The sequence below is a fragment of the Coenobita brevimanus genome, chromosome 90 (assembly GCF_032717465.1).
Source record: "Coenobita brevimanus isolate Jiangsu-jjx chromosome 90, ASM3271746v2, whole genome shotgun sequence".
Classification (NCBI taxonomy): Eukaryota; Metazoa; Arthropoda; class Malacostraca; order Decapoda; family Coenobitidae; genus Coenobita; species Coenobita brevimanus.
Window position 1 is genome coordinate 38,142,882 of NC_137043.1, and position 21,075 is coordinate 38,163,956.

Here is a 21,075-nt window from a genome sequence, read left to right on the forward strand (position 1 = left end):
TGGGAAATTCTTGAGTTTGAAAAGCGGATGATGTATAATGAAAATGAATAATGTTTTATGAAATTATAATAAGGATGATACTCAGGAATTATATGTAAACTTAAAGGAAATGGTGATGATAATAATAATAATAATAATAATAATAATAATAATAATGAGAATGTTGAATAATAAATGAAAATGAAATAAACGAAGTAATAACAATAATATGCTAACATAATATTGCTTAAAAATAATAAATAATAATAATGATGCTAAATACTGAAAATCCTTAATAATAATAATAATAATAATAATAATAAAAGTAATAATAATAAAACTATCCTAATCCACCTAAAGTGCCATTAATAAACAATAAAAATAAATGATAGTGGAATTGTTTATTATTTATCAGTGACCTTAATAATCCCGGACGGAGGTGCTGTTGCCAGGGTGGACTCTCTCTCTCTCTCTCTCTCTCTCTCTCCCCCTACCCTTTTTTCTCTTCTCCCCCTCCCCTCATTCAACATGCACCCCCACGGCCGTCCAACCTCTGTCATTTCCTCCCCTCATCTTAAAACATCTCACCTTCATGGCCAACAGGAGAGAACAAACAAACAGGGATAAAACAGGGAACCAGAACAAACAGGAAACAGGGAAACAAAGAAATGAACAGGAAACAAGAGACAGGGAAGAAGAGGAGAACATTTAAAAGTTATTAGAACACGGAAGAGAAATGGGAAGAAACCGAAAACAAAGAATGAACAGAGAACAGATAACGAGAGAACAGATAAGGAATAAGCAGAAAAAAAGAAATGGAGAACAGAGAATGGGGGGGGGCAGAAACAAAACTGAACACGTACGAAAAAAAAAAAAAAATAAGCAGAAATGAAAATGAGAGCAGAGAACAAGACAAGAATAAGCAACGTACAAACAAATTAAACAAGTCGAGGGAAACCGGAATTCAAAACAAAACAAATCGCGCATAAAACAAGAAGTATACAGAGAGAGGCACAGTACGACAAAGCAGAGGAAAAGACTACAAAGGAAACACAGAAAATACATAAATAACCAGGGGACAGAGAGAGAAGGTCCCCCCAGGTAAACTCTTTCGTCTTTGTCAACTTTGGTCTTTCCTTCTTGCTTCAAAGTTTTCCGTTCATTCCACCGGTCCCAGGGAAGAGAGGCTATTGCAAGCACTCTATCACCCTATTTCTTTATTTTTTAGTAAGATTTAAAGCAAACCCGCTATTTTTACTTTATTTTACTTTATTTTAAACAGATCAAAGCAAACCCTACTGCCTTATTTTTAGAGGTAAGATTTAAAGCAGCTTATTATCGCCCTTTTACCTTATTTTCAACAATATGGTTCGGGATTTCATGACCAGCAGGCCGCATCGTCACCACCTGACCACCGCCACCCCTGCCAGTGGTCGGAATGGAATATCAAGTGCGGAACCATTGTCTTATGAAGGATTAATATTGACAAATTCCCGCCCCTCACATTTCTCCATTAAATAACCTTAAGTGGAACTGGAATAAGGGAGAAATCAACCCTTATGTAGTGGAGCAATAGGGGTTAAAACAGATCTTATGTACCATTGCAATAAAGTGGAAAATAGGTTATATATGTACGAGGAATTAAGTGGAAAACAGACCTTATGTGGTACTGAAAAAGAGGTGAAAAAAGACCTTATGTGAGAGTGGAAGGAAGGGGGAAATAGGGCCTTATGTGGAACAGAAATAAGGGTGGACATATACTACACGTGCGAGTGGAGTACAGTGGAAAATCGTCTAAAAAAAAATTGGAGGAAGAGAACTAGGAAGAGGGGGAAGGAAAAGGGCATTAAACATGGTAAAAGTACAAAGTGCTTGGGAGTGTGGTGAGGTGGCGTACGTCTCTGGGGTGTAGTGTGTGTGTGTGTGTGTGTGTGTGTGTGTGTGTGTGTGTGTGTGTGTGTGTGTGTGTGTGTGTGTGAGAGGGAAAGAGGGAGAGATTCCCCTCCCTCCCTCAAATTTAATATATTAATGTACCTACGTCATCCCAATAACATTCACCTAATCCACCAATTCATCTCTTCCTTAGATATTTGTAGATAATGTTAGAAAATAAAATAATATAAAACGCAGGAAGGACTACGCTAATGGTGTTGTCTCGCCTGGCTTTTGATGTGGTGAAGGGGGGGGGAAGGGAGAGACAGAGAGAGAGAAATTTTCAGGTTCCAATTTCGCCTTAACTCCTTTACTTCACCGATGTCGTTCTTTCCTCTATTTCCTCTCATCTCTGGACGATTTTTCTGTACTCTGGGAAACCGTCTGGCAGTGGGGGACAGGGGGGTTTGGCATGATCTCCCCCCCCCCTCCTCCTCCCGCCAGGCAAGGTGTCCCCATAGCTGAGGAAAATCGTCTAGAGGGGAAGGACGCAACGAAAATCAAAACAAAATCACTCCCTAACCTCCCCTCCCTCAAAAAAAAAAAAAAAAAAAAAAAAAAAAAAAAAAAATCACGAAGAGTTTGTCTGCGGAAAGAAAAAAAATCGCTCCTCCCTCAAATAAAAAAAAGTTCAATTTTCCAAAATTTCTTCCACGAGAAATGAAACACAATCTCTCTCTCTCTCTCTCTCTCGCACACACACACACACACACACACACACACAAACTTTCACGAAGTTTTGTAAGAGAAATTAAACAAAATCACACACCGCCAAAAGAAAAAATGAAACCACAAAAAATCACAAGACGCATCACACACACACACACACACACACACGCACACACACAACCAAAAACTCAAGAAAGACCCATGCCAAGACAACACCTAATCACAATAAAATCACCACCAATACCACCACACCACCTGCCTCCCGCTTCACACCTGCCGTCCTTATCTTACCTTGATGACACTTGGGCACACCTGACCTCTCCTGTGACCTCGAACTGACCTTACCTGCCCTCCGTGACGTCATCATTAACACCTTCAGCCTGAGGACGTATTCTAATTTCTTCTCGCTACCTCTAGACGATACTATTAAGCCTAGTGAAGATCTTTATGCTCGAAGGCTCAGTAAACTCCCTAACATCTTTTTCTAAGCGATTTATTTTTGCTTTTACATCTTACTGTGATCTGCAATGTTAGATAATTCCTTCTGTTTTTTCCTCAGCGACTTATTTTGCTTATTACTGCCCTCCTCTGTTGCATAAATCCTTCCAATATGGCCACACTGCATCAAGTACGTACTAAAAGGATATTAACCAGCCATATCCAAAAATAAATAGCTAAGGAAGAGGTGTTTGGGAGCTTCTTGACCCAGAATAAGAGTGGGTTAAAATAAATCGCTAAGTAAGAGGTGTTAGGGAGCTTCTTTACCTGACGCGAACACTTTCTCTTTATTTATTTATTTTTCTAAGGCTAATCGTCTAACCCCTCCAGTTGGAAAAGCCATTAAGTTGAATAAAATCGTCTGGTGAGAGCAAGAATTAAATTAGTACTCCTCAGGTTGAAGTGGTTACCAAATATTACCCCCCAAAAGACGTACACATATTCCCAATCGTTCACACACACGCACACACACACAGACACAGACACACGGGAAACATGTTTATGCTTGGGTTATTTACAGTGATTAAAACATTTGAAAAGAATGGCATGTCAAAAAAGTCAAGATTTTAAAACACACTCACGCATGCAAAAATTGTCGATAAAAATGCCATGACAAAAACAGACATTAAAAAGATACAATATGAACACGGAAAATAATCTGTTAGCTCTTTGGTCAATCACAATAAATTAAAGAAAGAATTAAAACCACTGTCAATGACCTACACCAAAACTAATACAAATCAATACAAATATGATAAGGAGGAATAACAAAACTGCAATACACTTTCGTAAAATCAATGTCATATATAAACCCATTAGGTATACATCGTGAAATAAATGTTACCACGAAACTTAAAATAAAAACCTGGCGAATTATACCCCCAAAAAAGTACACTAAATAAACAAATTCGTAAACTGATAATAAGGCAGCCAATTCGTGTCTCACTGAAACCTTGCAACACGAAAAGAAACCCCGAGCACCGCAACGAAACAGAAAAAGTGTAGGCGGGATTTTGAAACTGGTGTTGAGAGCGAAACGTCACATGTCGCCGAAATGGTACTAACAGCAGTGGGTAATGGCAACGACATGGCAGATTAAGCTGAAATTTAGACCACATGCAATTATAAGAGTAAAAAAAAAACACCAACACGGTAAGAAAAAGCACCACACCAAAATTATAAATAAAGGTATGGTTGGAAAAAAAAAATGCCTACAGTAAAAAATAAATCAATACCTAGTTAGAAGTAAATAAAATAAATGCATACAGTAACAAATAAATAAAGGAAATGCATACAGTAGGAAATAAATAAATAAAAGAAATACCTAACGTAAGAAATAAAATAAATATAAATCAATAAAAATGAGACGTGATATGCCTAGAAATCAGTTATCGAGAAAATGGCCACTCGTCGTAAAGGCTTACACGAACTTAAGATAACGCGAGAAATTCAAAACGGAGAGACAGAAGGAAATATCTGGGGAAAAAATCGACACACCATAAAAAAAAAAAAAAAAAAGAATCGAGAAAAGTGCAAGTTTTTGGTGCAGTTTCTGAAAAATATACCGAAAAAAATGGGGCAAAATTTAGATATTACAAGAACGATATTTTAAGCACACCGAGACAGACATGAGACGAGCCACAGTGCAAAAGTGAGTGAGTGAGAGAGAGAGAGACAGTGCAAAAGTGAGTGAGCGAGTGATGAAAACCCGGTGCTGGGACAGTAATAGTACCAACAGTGCTGAAACAGTGCTGAAATGAGATACAGTGAAGGTTACAGCCTTGACGTGAGTGGGGAGGGTAGTCTGTACGTTATTTTTCTTTGTAACATTAAGAATTAGTACCTTTTCAGAATTACATGTGGTTTTCTTTGTAGCATTCACAATTAGTTAGCACTTTTTCGGTATTACATGTACCTAATTTTTGTAAGAATAAAATTATATATGCCTATATTTGCAGCTTCTTTCTTTTTGTAATATTCAAAACTATTTAGTACATTTTTAGTATTACATGTGCCTAAGTTTGTAACACCAAGAATTAAGGATTATTAATATTATTATTATTATTATTATTATTATTATTATTATAATTATTATTATAGTTTTCAGTTTAATAATTTTCACGTGGTCAAATATCAGATTCTAATAGATATGAACGGCAGTTATACTTATTATTATTATTAATTATTATTATCATTATTACTATTACTATTATTATTATTATTATTATCATCATCATCATCATCATTACTACTAGTATTATTTACACATTAATCTGACGTGACAGACTTGCTTCTCCACAATAAACAAACTTTTTTTTTTTCCTGTAACCATATTGAAAAGACTGAGAGAAAACCAATTACAAGACTCTTAGAAATACACAAGGCAACGTCAGCCAGGTCCTGTGGCCGCTGTAACACGTAGGAAATGTGGAAGATCATTTTTGTAAGAGTGGCTATGTATTGTTTTTGTCTGAAATACGTATCAATTAATCTATTACAAATTTTTACGAGGTTCAGTAATTTAGTTCCGATATTTTCCATGTGAAATTAAAAAAAATTATACATATGGGATATTTTAAATATATTTCTCTGCTTCTACTTCCACCTTTGTATTTTTCACGTGCCTACAGTTGGATACAGGACCTGATTTGAGTTCAGAACGGTCAATACAAAACTCTACCTTTGTAACTCTACCTTGGGGTCTCAAACTCTACTGGAGCAGGTTGGGCGGGCGTGGGTGCGGGTGTAGGTTGGGTGCTAGGGGGTGGGGAGGGAGGGGGGGGTGGGGAGGGGTAAGCATCATACGCGGTGGGGGAGCTATCCGGAGGGGCTGGTGGGTGGGGGGAGAGTCACAAGTATCTCCTAACCACACCCTTATCAACCCTATACATAAGGCTGTGAATGCAAGTGTCGTCAGAGCTTAACAATAATGAATATACACGAGGCCTTCCACGAAAAATATAAAAATAATATACGCTAAAATGAAAAAAATAAAACTAAAAATGAAAATAAAGTTCTGTGGCAGGATCCAAGATTAAAAAAAAAAAAAAATAATGATAACGAAAAAATTAATAACGACCGCTTCATAATTCTTCTGCTTAAGTTTCTCATCGTTGAATAAAATTATCTGACAAAAAACGGAATAATAATAATAGAAAAAATCGTACAATAATATAATCTCTTTTTTTAGACAATTTTCTCTCCATGATGCAAATTTTTAAGTAATAATAAGATTGAGGGAACCAATAAATATACCTCCTAATAAAAAAATAATGTTGCTATTTTTGTTTGGTATGGTCAACATCTTAATAAATAATATAATAAATAAAATCTTTGGAATTTCTCTAGCCATGATGGGAGTAAAAAAAAAAAAGAGCACATTTATAAAGCCTCTCAGATTTTCTCATTAACCTTCAACTCTTTTCACAGCGTTATGGACAAGGTTAACTGCTATCTAGAACACTACTATCATTCTCTCCAGGGCCATACCTCTAACAAGCAGACACTAACGAACTAACAAAGGGGCATGCTTAGTTAGGGAGTCAGGGAGGGTAAAGACAGGGAGGGATAGACTGAGCTGTTTTTCCGTATTCTCGTCAAGTTAGGGAGCCTTTTGGTATACATTTCTTCCTAAGTTTGTTTCTGTATATGGCTAATTATTATTATTATTATTATTATTATTATCATTATTATTATGTTAGGTCTTCTAGTATATATTTCTTCCCAGTTTCTTTTTGAACATGGCCGACTGTTATTATTATTATTATTATTATCATTATTATTATTATGTTAGGTCTTCTAGTATATATTTCTTCCCAGTTTCTTTTTGAACATGGCCGACTGTTATTATTATTATTATTATTATCATTATTATTATTGTTATTAAAGGAAGATGCTCTGTTCTTAAATCAAATGCCGTCTTACAATGGTTTAATTATGCCACTTTCAGACGATTTTATTCAGCACAGGAGATGCCTTTCGTACTGAAGGGGTTAATGATGGCTCTATGTAACCCCTCCAGCTCGAAAAATATGAAATAAAACCGTCTGAAGGTAGCAAAAATAAAAAATAAATAAGTCCTCGGTGTCAAAAAGATAAATAAATGCGAAGGGAAGAGAAAATTGTATCGGAAGAAAATCGCAGAAAATTATACCAGAATAAATCGCTATAGAAGAGGTGCTGAGAGCCTCCTAAACCTACGAGAATACGCAGAGTTAGACCATTAGGGGATGCAGAGAGAGAGAGAGAGAGAGAGAGAGAGAGCGACAGAGAGAACCAGGGTGAGGGGGGTAAAGAGTATTGGTTCTCTCTGACAGGCTCGTTGGGTGGCACGGGAAAAGGTGTGTCTGTGTGTGTGTGTGTGTGTGTGTGTGTGTGTGTGTGTGTGTGTGTGTGTGTGTGTGTGTGTGTGTGTGTCAGGGGGTGGTTGTGTTACGTGGTTAGCAGGAAGAGGTATATACAATCTCTCTCTCTCTCTCTCTCTCTCTCTCACACACACACATACACACACACACACAAAAGCGCTGACAAAATCCGGTTCTCGTAATAGGTTCACATCTCAGGCGGATGATCCTGATGGCTTTACTTTTCACCTGAGCGGGTTCAATTCTCGGGGTTCTGATGGGTTCACTCGGGTTCTGATGGGTTCACTATCCAGGCTGGTTCTACGTGCCGGGTTCGTCAGCGGGGTTCATGATTTTGCTCCGTGTTCATAATGAAGGTTCACTCCGGTTCAGATGGATCCACTTGCGAGCGTGGTTCCGTGTCCTGTGTTCATTTAGGTTCATTTCGGTTCATATGGCTCCACTAACAGGAATGGCTCTCTTATTTTCTTTTCATTTCTTCTTGGAGGGAACAATTTTGCGGGATTCTGGCCTTTGGTTCCTTCTTCCTTGCATAAAAAAGAAAGTGGGTTGGTCGCTTGGACTTCACGGTTCTACGTCCTGGGTTCGTTTAAGGTTCATTCCGGTTCAAAAGTATCCTGGTTCTGCGCCCCAGGTTTGTTAGTGGTGGTGCTGGGGTCGATGGCAGGTGAGGACACAGGTGATGGGGATGTCAACGCTTGTCCCGGGTTCGTGTACGTGGAGACAACTGCGTGTCGTTACAGTGGCAGTCTACGGTGGGGCTGGGTTGGGTTGGGTTGGGTGGCAGTTTGCTTTGATTAGGTGGGGTTGGGTTGGGTTGGGTTGAGTTGGATTGAGTTGGTCTGAGTTGGGTTGGGTTGGGTTGGGTGGCAGTTTGCTTTGATTAGGTGGGGTTGGGTTGGGTTGGGTTGAGTTGGATTGAGTTGGTCTGAGTTGGGTTGGGTTGGGTTGGGTTGGGTTGAGTTGAGTTGGACTGGGTTGGGTTGAATTAGGGTTCTGGTTAGGAATGGGAATGAGAATGGAATTAGGGTAGGGCTGGACTGGGCGGGTGGTTAGGGTAAGGTAGGAGAGCACATAAAATGTAATGGAAGTGTTGGGTAGGGCTGGGAGGAGTTGGGTAGGGCAGGAAAGCAGGGCAAGGTAGGGGGATGGGATGGGAAGGGAAGGGGAATGTAGGACAGAGGAGTTCAGGGTAGGTTAGGTCAGTCACGTTGGTCTGATTAGCAGGTTGGATTGGGGTTGATGGGGATGGGGGATACTAGGAGTGCCTGGTGGTGAACTGGTTGGGTTAGGCTTCATTAAATTAGCTTTGATTTGACTTGGTTTGATCTTATTAGGTTTGGTCCGGGCAGGGGAGGAGAGGTTGGGGAGGTCAGGTTTGATATGGTTAATTTAGCTTATCTTCGGTAATGTTAAAATTAACTGGGTCAGGCTAATTTACAGTACATTTAGTTCTATCAGTAGGAAGTGTGAATCTCTCAAAGCTTCAGTATTTGAAGAGCTTTATTTAAGACGTAAGCAGGTCTCCTTAGTTACTAGTGAAATTTATCTTCCAATCTAACTATACCTGGCCATCAACTAGAGTGAAAATGAGGTACGGATCTTTGTCAGAATTGGGTCAGTTGGTTAGGTCGTCAGGTCAGGTCGGGATGGGTACGCCAGGTTCGATTGGATCAGGTGCGTGTGGGTCCTTCACCTTTACCTGACCCAGATTTTCCTTATTTTGCAGCTTATTTCACATACCTCACTGGCAGAGAGAGACAATAATAAGCTGTACAACCTTCCCGTATTACATCTTCGTGACTAGCACCATATTCGTTCCATCTTAGCATTCAAGGTCGAAGGAGGGCAATTTTAGGTCAAGAGTATGATGAAGCAACTGGGAACTCACCCTCGCAAATCCAATAACCGGCAACTTTTAGGACTGGCTGAAAGTTCCCGGTAAAACTAACCACCACAGACAATGAAGAGGAGATGAAGTGGAGATGACGAAGAGGAGATGACGAAGTGGAGATGACGAAGAGGAGATGACGCAAATGGAGATGACCGAGCCGCCTTCCAAATTTTTCCTGACTTGGTGGAGATTGTGTCCTGTCCCTCTAAGTCCTTGTAGATTCCTTTTCCTGTCCTCGCATTTTCATTTTTCTTCACTGCCTTCTCAGGTTCCTCTGGCTGTCCTCGCATTTTCATTCTTTTTTCTTCATTCTCTTCTTAGTTTTTTCTGTCTTCGTTTCTTCATTTTTTTCACTCTTAGGCTCATTGTCTGTCCTCGTTTCCTCATTTTTTTTCTTCACTCTCTTCTTTGCTTTCTTTTCTGTTTTCATTTTTGCTTTCAGTTTCTCTTCCTAGGTTTCTTTTGTCTTCCTAGCTTCCTTCTTTTCTTTCTTCCTTTTCTTCCCTGTTAAAATACCCTGGTGTTCATTTGTGCATGCTCGTAATGTGTGGTTTGACGAAAAGGTCCATTATTCTCTCTCTCTCTCTCTCTCTCTCTCTCTCTCTCTCTCTCCGGCACTACATTTATAAGAACAGTCAAGATAGCGAAAGGGCAGGAATGAGTGTAAGAAGATAAAGATGGGGAGAGCTAAATGGGAAAGCTGTGGAGAGAAGAGACAGAAAACAATTATGTAGCAGAAGAGGAGGGGAGGAAAGGGTGAGAGAAAGAAGGACGAGGATGGAGGAAAGAAAGGAAAGGAGGAAGGAGAGAAGGCAGGAGGTAGAAGGTTGGGTCAGGTTGGACTGGGTGAGATGAGAATTCGTTAAGACACTATACATAAAAAACACACCAAGAATGATCGAAAAAAACACCAATTTAACATTTACACACAGAGCACACTTAGACAGCTTTGTAAATGGAGGGACGACACTCAGAGAACTTTGTAAACTGAGGATTTACAAGGATACAAACCCACATTGAGAAAAATATTGGTGGGAAGGGGGATGAGGAGAGTAAGTGAAACGTGGTGGGAGAGTTCCGTAGAGTTTCATGAACTAAAAAAAAAAAATTCTTTAGTTCCCCGCTTCCTTTTCATTTTCTTCATTTTTCTCTCAATTTCCTCTCTCTCTCTATCTCATATGCTCCTATCACTTTTCCCATTTTGTCATTTTTTATTTATTTTCTATCAGTCTCTCTGCCCTTACCCTGCTTCTCCGTCATTCTCTCTCTCTCTCGACACACACACACACACACACTCCCTCCATTTCCACCTCAACTATCCCTTTCTTCCCCCCACCGTACACTGTCACTTCTTTTCCACTTCCACACAACACTTCCTTTTCCCCCCTCCCTCCTTGCCCCACCCAATCTCTCTCTCTCTCTCTCTCTCTCTCTCTCTCTCTCTCTCTCTAAGTTTACTGAAATAACTGCATATGACAAAAATACATTAAAAAATTAGTTTCCCGAAACCTCAACTTCGCAAAAATATCCCGACAGCAAAGTTTAGAGTTATCTTACATTACGCCATAAGTTTTTAAAGCTAACTCTTATCTCTACTTTCACACACACACACACACACACATACACACAAACCTCCCCCCCCTCTCTCTCTCTCACACACACATACACACACACACACACTTCCCCCCCTCTCTCTCTCTCACACACACACACACACACACACACACACACATTCCACATCTCTCCATCGTCCCTCATCCCTTTCTTCTCTCTCTCCCCCCTCCCTCCATTCTCGCTTATAGCAATATCTGAGAAAGACAGGAAGAAGGGAAACGAAATATTGAGAGAGAGAGAGAGAGAGAGAGAGAGAGAGAGAGAGAGAGAGAGAGAGAGAGAGAGACCGATTCTGAGAGATTACGAGATTAAGAAAACTGAGAGAGGAAGAATGAGAAAGGTGGCGGAGATTAAAATGAGAGAGAGAGAGAGAGAGAGAGAGAGAGAGAGAGAGAGAGAGAGAGAGAGAGAGAGAGAGAGAGAGAGAGAGAGAGACAGAGACAGACAGACAGACAGACAGACAGACAGACAAGGGGAGGAGAAATGGAGAGTGGAGGTGTGTAGGGGGAGGGGAGAGGGGAGAGAACGTGGGAATAAACGAAGGGGGGGGGGAGGAGGAAACGGCAAGAAAGGGGAGAGAAGGGAAGCAGGGAGAGGAGAGGGCAGAAACAGGAAGAAATGAACATGAGAGGGGAGGAAAAGGGATGGGAGGAAAGGAGGAGTAGATCTGAGAGGCGTAGGGTGATTAAACTGTAGGTTAAATGAGTGAAGGGTGAAATAAACTGAACCAGAATGAAAAGAGCGTAGCAGTGTATGAAAAAAGACAAGCTAGATAGAGCTGAACAAAGCAGAATAAACTGGAGTAGAACTGGAACACGGAAGAAGAGTTGAGAGGTGCAAAAGGATAGAAATGGGCGAGAAAAAGGTGGAGTAAAAGGCACGGTGGAAAAGTGGAATAATAAATGAGTGAAGCAGACTGGAAATAAGTGTGGAAGAGGGCTGAGTAGTGGAGCAAGTGGGAAATATATACAGTGGAGCAATGCAACGAGTGAAACAGTGGAATTTAAGTGAAACAGAAGTGGAACAGGGTTGGGAATAAAAGGAATATGCAGCGGAAGTGAATGAGAAGCGTGAAACGAGGTGGAATTAAGTGAAACAAGTGGAACAGAGTGGAGTACATGTGCAGATGGGCCACAAAGGCAGGGTTCACAGTACACTCCACAAACCTACTCTCTCGCGGGTGATGCAGGAGCGTGGATGCGGCTGACACGACGACATGGAGAGGCGGGGGTGAGAGAAAATGGGGTATGGAGGGGCAGGGATGAGAGAAAATGGGGCATGGGTGGGCAGGGGTGATAGAAAATGGGACATGGAGGGGCAGGGGTGATAAAAAAAGAAAATGAGGTATTGAGGGCGAATAGAGAAGAAAACCTGATATCGTGGGAGAAGAGAGAGAGAGAGAGAGAGAGAGAGAGAGAGAGAGAGAGAGAGAGAGAGAAAACGCGTTATGATGGGTGGGGAGACAAAATGTGACACAGCGGCCTTGGGGAGATAGAAAATAGGAAAGGGAGAAATAAATGGGGAGGGGGGTGTCATGGAGGGTGCGACTGAAAATGGGTCATGGAACTAAGAAGATGGAATATGAGGTTTGGAGAGCTTGGGAAGAGAGAAAATATGAGACGGAGAGCCTGGGAGGTTAGAGAAACTGACAAGGAGAGCTGAGAAAATAGAAAATGAATCTCTGGATGGGAAAGAAGACGATTTACGGTGGACTATAGCCGAATGGATGAAGGGGGGAGGGAGGAACGCTATGAGGGAAGCACAGAGAAACGAACTTTCGGATGAGAGAGAAAATGGACCAGGGGAGACTGCAGTATGGGAAGATCAGGAAGAGAGTGGGGCGTAGGTGGGAAATATGGAAAACGAGAGAAGACAGGAGAATGGACTATCGAGGCTTGGAGAAACTTTCGGGTAGGGGAGAAAATGGAGCTAGGGTAGACTACAGCAGAAGACAGAAAACGGATCTTCGGGTGGGGAAAAACGAGCTTGGGGAGGCTGTAGAGGAAGGCAGAAAATGGACCATCGGATGGGCGAGAAAATAAGCTAAGGGGAAACTATTGCAGAGCGGGAGACAGAAAATGGACCTCAGAAAACGAGCTAAGGGGGAACTATAGTAAGGGGGCGGAGGGAGACGGGAAACTGTAGAGAAAACGAGCCATAACCGTAGGTAGAACGAGGTAGACAAGGGGGAGGGGGAGCAGGTACTGTAAGAGGGCAAGGGGGCGGGTGGGCAGGGGCGCAAGGGGGTACTCTCTTAAAAAAGGAAAACTGCACACTATCCCTTCAAACACAAAATTTCACCTGCTGTTCGAAGCGCACTGGTCCACGCGAGGAGAGATGGGCCGCTGCTCTCACCTGCTGTACCGCCTGCTTCATGTACAGGTTAAAGGTCCCCTCGATGTAGCAGTAAGTCTCAACGTAGTCTTTGCTCAGGCCATCCTTCCCCTCGCCTTCGCAGTGTATCGGGCTCAGGATCTGCTTGGCTGAAGTGACAATGGAGCCCGCCAGAAGCAGCACGGGCGTGTACACCGTGATCAAGTTGAACACCAGTGAGCGTGAGAACACAGTCGAGCTGCGCCGCGAAAAGTGGTGCAGCGCAGAGAACTTGTGCCACATTCTGGAAAAGAGAGAAGAGGCGAGTTAATGGGGCTGTGAGTTTGATAGCGTTCAATAAGGTTTACTTAAGTCTAAGCTAGGTTAGTTTGACTGCCTTGCTAAGCAGGGCAAGGTAAGGTTAGAAGGTTAGGTAGGCAAGGTTAGGGAACGTTAGGTCTGACTGTTACTGTAATTATTTTTAGTTTGGCTGGATCAAAATAAGACGATTTGCAGGTGATGTCTGAAGTTATGAAAGATTAAGTTGGTGTGGTCATGTTAAGATGTGTGTGTGTGTGTGTGTGTGTGTGTGTGTGTGTGTGTGTGTGTGTGTGTGTGTGTGTGTGTGTGTGTGTGTGTGTGTGTGTGTGTGTGTGTGTGTGTGTGTGTGTGTGTGTGTACAAGTAACCATAGGTTGGATGGCCACAAAAATTGCTTCCTCCAAAAAAGAAGGAAAGAAATGTTTGAAGTTTAGGCTAAGTTTTGGCTAGTTTTGTGCGGTGCTGAGGGGTTGGGATAGGTGGGGTGAGGTTTGGTTGATGGTGTTGTGTGTGGGTAGATCTAGTTACGATAAAAGCGACAGTCAAGTTAGATAGTTATAATACGTTTAATTAGATTGTTCGGCTGAGATAAATCAAGTTAGAAATCATCGCGTCCATTATATCCATCCACACAAATACTCCAGAGAATATCCACTTCCACTACTCTCACTCCTGACTCTTCACACCCACGCCACAGCCCTTCCTCACACCCACACAGCATCAATGGGCACTAACACTCCCTCAGGCAGTTGACAGATGTTCTTCACCCCATACACTTCCGCTGCTTTCACTCGTGTTTTTCACCAAATTCACTTCCACTTCTCTCACTCGTGCCTTTCCACATCCACATCACAACCCTATCTAACATCCACACGGAAATATGGGCATTATACTGTAGTGCTTTCAATCCAACTTGGCAAAGATCCCTAACTCCTTTCAGCTTAGTTTCAGGCCAAGTGTAGTCAAGCTGATGGATAAGACTATACTCTTTTCACACTAGCTCGGCCTCACGCTGCCATCTCTCCATCCTGACTACAAAGTTGTAAGAAGATATTAACGCTAGAATATGATGCTAGTCACGAAGATGTACTATGGAAAGGAAGAATAACCCGTATTGTCTCATTCTGTCACCGAGTTATGTGGAGTTATGTGGATGGCTCCCGTTTGATCTATTTCCAGGCGTTCTTTTACCCTAATCAAGGCTTGTATGAAACTGAAAAATGATAAGCACAGACAAAGTAATATAAAACAACAATCCACAATCTTAATAGGCAATGAAAATTATAAAAGAAAAAATATATATAAATACAAAACACAAAGAAAACATAAGCCAACCAAACCAAAAATGGACAACAGGAAAAAAAATCAATACAAAGTTTAATAAACACCAAAAACTGTCCTCCCCCCATTACTCCCCCCTCCCAACTGGCCATAGATCAAAGCTGACAGGGAAAGAAATTGAATGGCAGTGACATTTGCCAAAAAATGGGGGGAATATTTGATGTAGAAAAAGAGAAAATCGATGAGGTGAAAATGAGATGACTGGAGAGGGATTAATGGGGAGGGGATGGGGATGGGGAGGGGAGGGGAAGCGTGGGGAGGGGAGGGAAAGTGAGGGAACTGATAGATGAAGCTTTTGGGGACGGGCAGAGAAGGGGAAAGGAGGAGGAATGGGAGGAGGGAGGGGAAAGGTGAGGTGGGAGGCTGATGAGGTGTAGCAGTGGGGTAATAAACCAGGAGGAGGAAAAGAGGAGTTACGAAGGAAGGGGAGGGAAAGAGGAAATGTGCTAAGAGGGGAAGGGGTATGGAAGAGGGGAGTAGGAGTTGGGGAGGAGTGGCCGGGGGTGGAGAGATCAGGAAGAGGTAAGGGGGAATGTATGAAGAGGGGGGGGGAAGGTGGTATGCAAAGAGGAAGAGGGGAAAGGGGATGAGGGAGGGGGTAAGATGTGTGACAGAGGCGAGAAAGGGAGTATGGGGGGAATATAAGGGAAAAAAAGAGGGAGTGGAGGCGACAAGGAAAGACAGGGGAAGAGGGGAGGGAGAGGGAGGAAAGGATGTGGAAAAAGGGATGAATTGGAGGGAAGGTCGGGGAGAATACGGAAGAGGTTAGACTATGGTGAGGGCGGGAAACGTGGTGGTAGTAGTAGTAGTAGTAATAGTAGTAGTATATGTAACAGTAGTAATAGTAGGAGGAGGAGGAAGAAGAGGGAAAAAAGAGGGAGACGAGAACAAGGAGGAGGAGAGGGGGGAGTGTGATGATGGTGATGGGGGAATGGTTTAGAGGTGATGGTGCTGGAGACTGTGTTTAAAAATAGCTGTGGTGGGGGGAGGGGGAGAGGGGAAAGGGCCAGGAGGGGAAAGAGGGGGAAGGGCCATATGGAGAGGACGGTAAGAGAGGCGGGGGAAGGAGAGAAAGAGAGAGGGAGAAAAAGAGGGCAATACAGAAAAAGAGGGGTGAGAGAATGTGACAGGGAGGAAAGGAGAGAATGGGAGGGAGGAGCGAGGAGAGAATAATAGGGAGGGGGATCAAGGGCTGGATGTAGAAGGGGGGGGGGGAGAGAGAGAGAGAGGATGATGATGATGATGATGATGATGACGGAAGAGCAACAGACGAGAGGAGGGAGGGGAAGAGAAGCTGAGAGAGAGATGCAGGGAGGGAGGGAAGGAGGGAGGAAGAGAGACGGGGAAGAAAAGAGGAGGAAGAGAGGAAGTATGGTAAAGATAGAGACAGATAAAAGAGAGGAGGGGTTGGGAAAGGGAAAAAGAGTGGAAGGGAGAGAGAAGATGATAAAATAAAGTGGATGACAGGAAGATAAAATGGAGAGAGAGAGAGAGAGAGAGAGAGAGAGAGAGAGAGAGAGAGAGAGAGACTGGTAGTGGGCGGCCATGTTCTTTGTTTACATGTGGCTTATGACGTCACGCAGACCAGACCAAAGCAGGAGACGAGCAGAAGAGAGGAGAACAGAGGAGAAGAGGTATGAAAAGGGAGGTGATGGGGAGAAGAGAGGCAAGGTGATGGAGAGAATGGCAGAGAAGAGATGATGGGAGAGAAGCAGGAAGAGAAGAGCAGGGGAGAAAAAAGTAGTAGAGTAGAGCAAAGCAGAGCAATGAAAAGAGAGTAGAGAAGAGAAGAGGAGAGGAGAGGAGAATAAAAAAGGAGTAAGGAACGGTAGGTTAGCGTAGAGCATAAAGAGTACACTAAGGTAGGACAAGGTAGGGTATACACCACACCACAGCACAACACAGGAGAAGAGAAGAGACGGTAGAGGAGCCGCCTTACCCCCCCCTCCCCCTCCGACTGGGCGCACTCAACACATCATCTTTAACACCACCACCACCACCACCACCACCACCACCACCCGCACTAACCACAGCACACCATCACCATTATTAATATTGTCATCATCACCACCACCCGCACCAACACCACCAGCACCGTAACTACCATCACTATTATCGTCACCTATCATCATCATCATCATCATCACCATTTCTTAATACCACCACTGTCACTCTTCCTTACTACATAAAATCGCATTCATCATGATCATCAGTATTATCTTCAGCATCTATCATCATCATCATCATCATCATTACTGTCCTTAGCACCTATCATCATCATCATCACCACCATTCCTGTCTTTAGCACCCACCATCACCATCATTACTGTAAGCATCAATGGAATCGTCATCTTTACTTCCATCATCATCACCATCACCATCATCATCATTACCACCATCATCAACTGAACATAATTGGTGATAAAAACAAAATAAAAAGGATCCTCGTTCTGAAAGGGCCAACACAAACACCTGGGCCATATACACCCAGCCAAATATACATAATGCGCCAACAAATCACTCGCTCGCTACAACAAATTTCGCTAATGCTTTGAAAACACACCCGGACACACACAACGAGGTTATTAATGGGTGTAGTAGTTGCCGATACACATACACATCCATACACATACACAAACATTACATACACATCCATAAAACATTCACACATATTTCCATACACATCCATAAACATTCACACACAGTTAGATACACATCCATAACATTCAAGCACTTACACATCCACGAACATTCACATTCACATCCATAAACATTCACAAACACTCACATCCACATCCACATACATCCACCCTAACACATTCACGCGCTGTAAGTTTTAATTTTGTTTATGTGCACAGTTTTCGTCGCAAAATGTGCCGTGCAACTCACTGATATACATAACGCTACGGTATATAAATTCAGACATACGTAAATCCACGCTATATGAAGTCAGTGATATTTATAACACCACGGAACATAAAATCAATAATAGAAATGTTATGAAAATACAGGAGCGAAAAAAAAAAAGAAAGAAAGAAACGAGGAACTACATGGCATCCAAAAAAATAAGGAAAAAAAAAAAGAGGGAAAAGGAAAATGATAAGTTCAAAAAAGGGAGGGGAAAGGAAAAAAAAAAGTCGAAAGAAAAGCAAGGAAAAAGTATATGAAAATAAGTTGAAAATAAGTGAGGAAAAAATAAAAGAAAATAAGCCGAAAAAAAAGCGAGGAAAAAGGAAAAAAAATAAGTCGCAAAAAAGCGAGGAAAAGGGGAAAAATAATTCGAAAAAAGCGAGGAAAAACGAGAAACCAACATGACATCCACGAATAAAATAAATAAATAAATAAAAACTCTTAGCGGTGCAACTGCGGATGAGACAAGGGGGCGACGGGTGTGAAAATAAAGGCAGAATATTGGAACACAACAAACCTTTCCCGCCAGCCGGACCCCCCCACCCCCCTCACCAAAACCAGGTAATGTTGTTTTGGCGTGGGTGTCGTGTTGTTTACCTTGCTTATGTTGATTCTTTTATGCAAGGTTAGGACAGGTTTGGTTACACTGAAAGCCAAACCAAACCGCAAAAAAATAATGAAAATAATAATAAAATAGATATAAAGGTATAAATGACAAAGTGGTTAATATGGTGGCAGCAGGTAAGGAGTTTAAACAAAAGAATATGAAACTGTGAATAATAATAATAAAGAAAAACACTACACAGGAAAATTACCAAAAAAAACTCACTATATATAATACACCATAAGAAATAAAATACAATCATGACACTAGACAAGATGGGGTAGGCGGAGAGCTAAGAGTAATATTAGGGAATGACAATTTGTAACATAAAAAAAAAAAAAGACATTCATAAATAATAATACTAGGAATACAGTAATGAAACTACAAAAACAGTACACAACAACGCCCATGGAAAACGGTGGTGGGGTAGGTGACGGCGGCGTGGAAGGCGTTTAATTAGGGAAAAGTGGATTTATTACGCCCATAAAGACAACGCCAACGCCATCTACGCGCCCTTTAATCCCCTTTGTCCCCTCCCCAACCCTCTACACCCACCATACGCCCCTCATACGCACCACAATGGCAAGAGAACACAGGCAGGTTAAGGAGTCGGGAATTATGCGTAGTTAATTTTCCGGTTGCGGGAGTCTGACTGCTTGTGGAGAGATGGTGGGGGAAGAGGGGTAAGATGGCGGGAGGGAGGTGTGGAGAGAGGAGGCGTAGGTAGGGATGAAAGGAGGGGATGGTGGGATACGAGGTGGGGGGGGGTGATGGAGAGGTGAAGAGAGGAGAATATGGAGAGGTGAAGGGGAGCAGTAGATGGCAGGGGATGAAAAGAGGAAATAATGGGGAAGAAGGGGGGGAGTTAAGTAGGAGAGGAGGGAAGGGGAGAAATGGGGAGGAGAGGAGATGGAGGGGGAGGAGTAGGAGAGGCGATGACGGAGACGTGAGAGAGGAGAGACTGGAGAGGTGAGGGAGTAGGAGGGACGGATTGGGGGTTAAGGAGGAAGGGAAAGAGAGGAGTGAAGTGAAGGGAGGAGAGGAGTGGATGGAAGGGAAGGGAGGAGAGGAGTGAATGGAAGGGAAGGGAGAGGAGGAGTGGATGGAAGGGAGGAGAGGGGTGGATGGAAGGGACGAGAGGAGTGGAGGGAAGGGAGAGGAGGAGTGGGGGGAAGGGAGAGGAGTGGAGGGACATGAGGAAGATGGAGGAGGATGGGGGAGGGGAGAAGGAATTGGAAAGCTAATGTGGGGAGGGAAAAGAGAAACTGGAATGGAAGGACGATGAGAGGGAGATTAAAAACGTCTATAATCTTTTTTAAAAATCTGGTATTATCTGGGTATAATCTGCCAGAACTAGTATAATCTCACTAAAATCCCTCATAAAACTGGTATCATCTCTATAATCCGTTAAAAATGTGAAATAATCCCGGTATAGTCAGCAAAATCCCTGGAATAGCCTCAAAATAATTCTTCAAAAATGTGGAATGATCCCGGTATAATCTCTGGAAATAAGTGGTATAATCCTTGCATGCCAGGATGCCTATAATTGCCAGGGCCGGAGTATAATCGCCTCTAATTCCATCGCCGGAAATTTGACACAAAATCCCATCACAAAATCAGGTGGGATGGATCGTGCTAGTGGTACCTGAATGATTTTTTTTCTTGATTTTATTTCTTTCTTTTTAATTTCTCTCTCCCTGCCTCCCTCCCTCTGTCTCTCATTCTCCCCTTCTCTCTCGCTCTGTGTGTGTGTGTGTGTGTGTGTGTGTGTGTGTGTGTATGTGTGTGTGTGTTTTAATTATTCATATCTATCTTTTTTTCTTACTGAGCCATCTTATTTCTTCCCTCCTCTCCTTTCGCGGTCTATTTTTTTCCTTTTTTCCCTCTTCTTGTCTTCCTTCCTCCTTTGCTCTTGTAAATATTTCACCTTTTTTTTTGTCTTCGTTCGTTGGTGTTTCTTCTCATCATATAAACTTTTTCATATACATTTTCAGGCATTTGATTAGGTACAGCATTAATGATGATAAGTAGATAGACAGATATATAGACAGAAAGATAAGAGATAAATAAAGATACACGGCTAGAATTTTAAGATAGTTTTGACAGCACTTATTCTTTTTTTTCTTTTTGCTGGCTCCTTACAAAATTGCCAGCGATTGCACGTATGTTGCAGTGTGGTGTGTGGTAAGCATGTGGTGGTGGTGAAATTCCGTGGCAAACTGGCTGTGATGGACATTTGTGGTCCAACTTTTGACTAATTACATTGTTGATGGTGGTATTATTATTTTTTATTATTGTCATTATTATTATTATTATTACTATTATTATTATTATACTAATAATAATCATTATTATTTTCATTGCTAATATATTATTATCTTCATTATTACTATTTTATTTTTATTACCAACAGCATATTATTACTCATTATTATTATTACTAATGTACTACTACTACTACTACCATGACCACCACTACTACTACTTATTATTATTATTATTATTATTATTATTATCTGTATCTTACGTATCAGTAAATAAGTGATGTGTTTATGTATTTATTTATTATTTAATGGATTTAGTTATATATTCATTTAATTTGCCAGAGTGGTGTAGGGGGAGGTGGCGTATCCAGGGG

The 21,075-nt window shown here is 41.9% G+C and overlaps 1 protein-coding gene across 1 annotated transcript in view; it reads right to left on the minus strand.

The window, feature by feature from the left end:
- The window catches only part of LOC145411573 (innexin inx2-like), a 44,175-nt gene that overhangs the window by 15,657 nt on the left and 7,443 nt on the right, over positions 1-21,075 (minus strand). Inside the window, exon 2 of the mRNA XM_080281582.1 lies at positions 13,252-13,567. Coding sequence (XP_080137708.1) covers positions 13,252-13,567 — 316 coding nt within the window. The remainder of the gene's footprint in view (positions 1-13,251; positions 13,568-21,075) is intronic.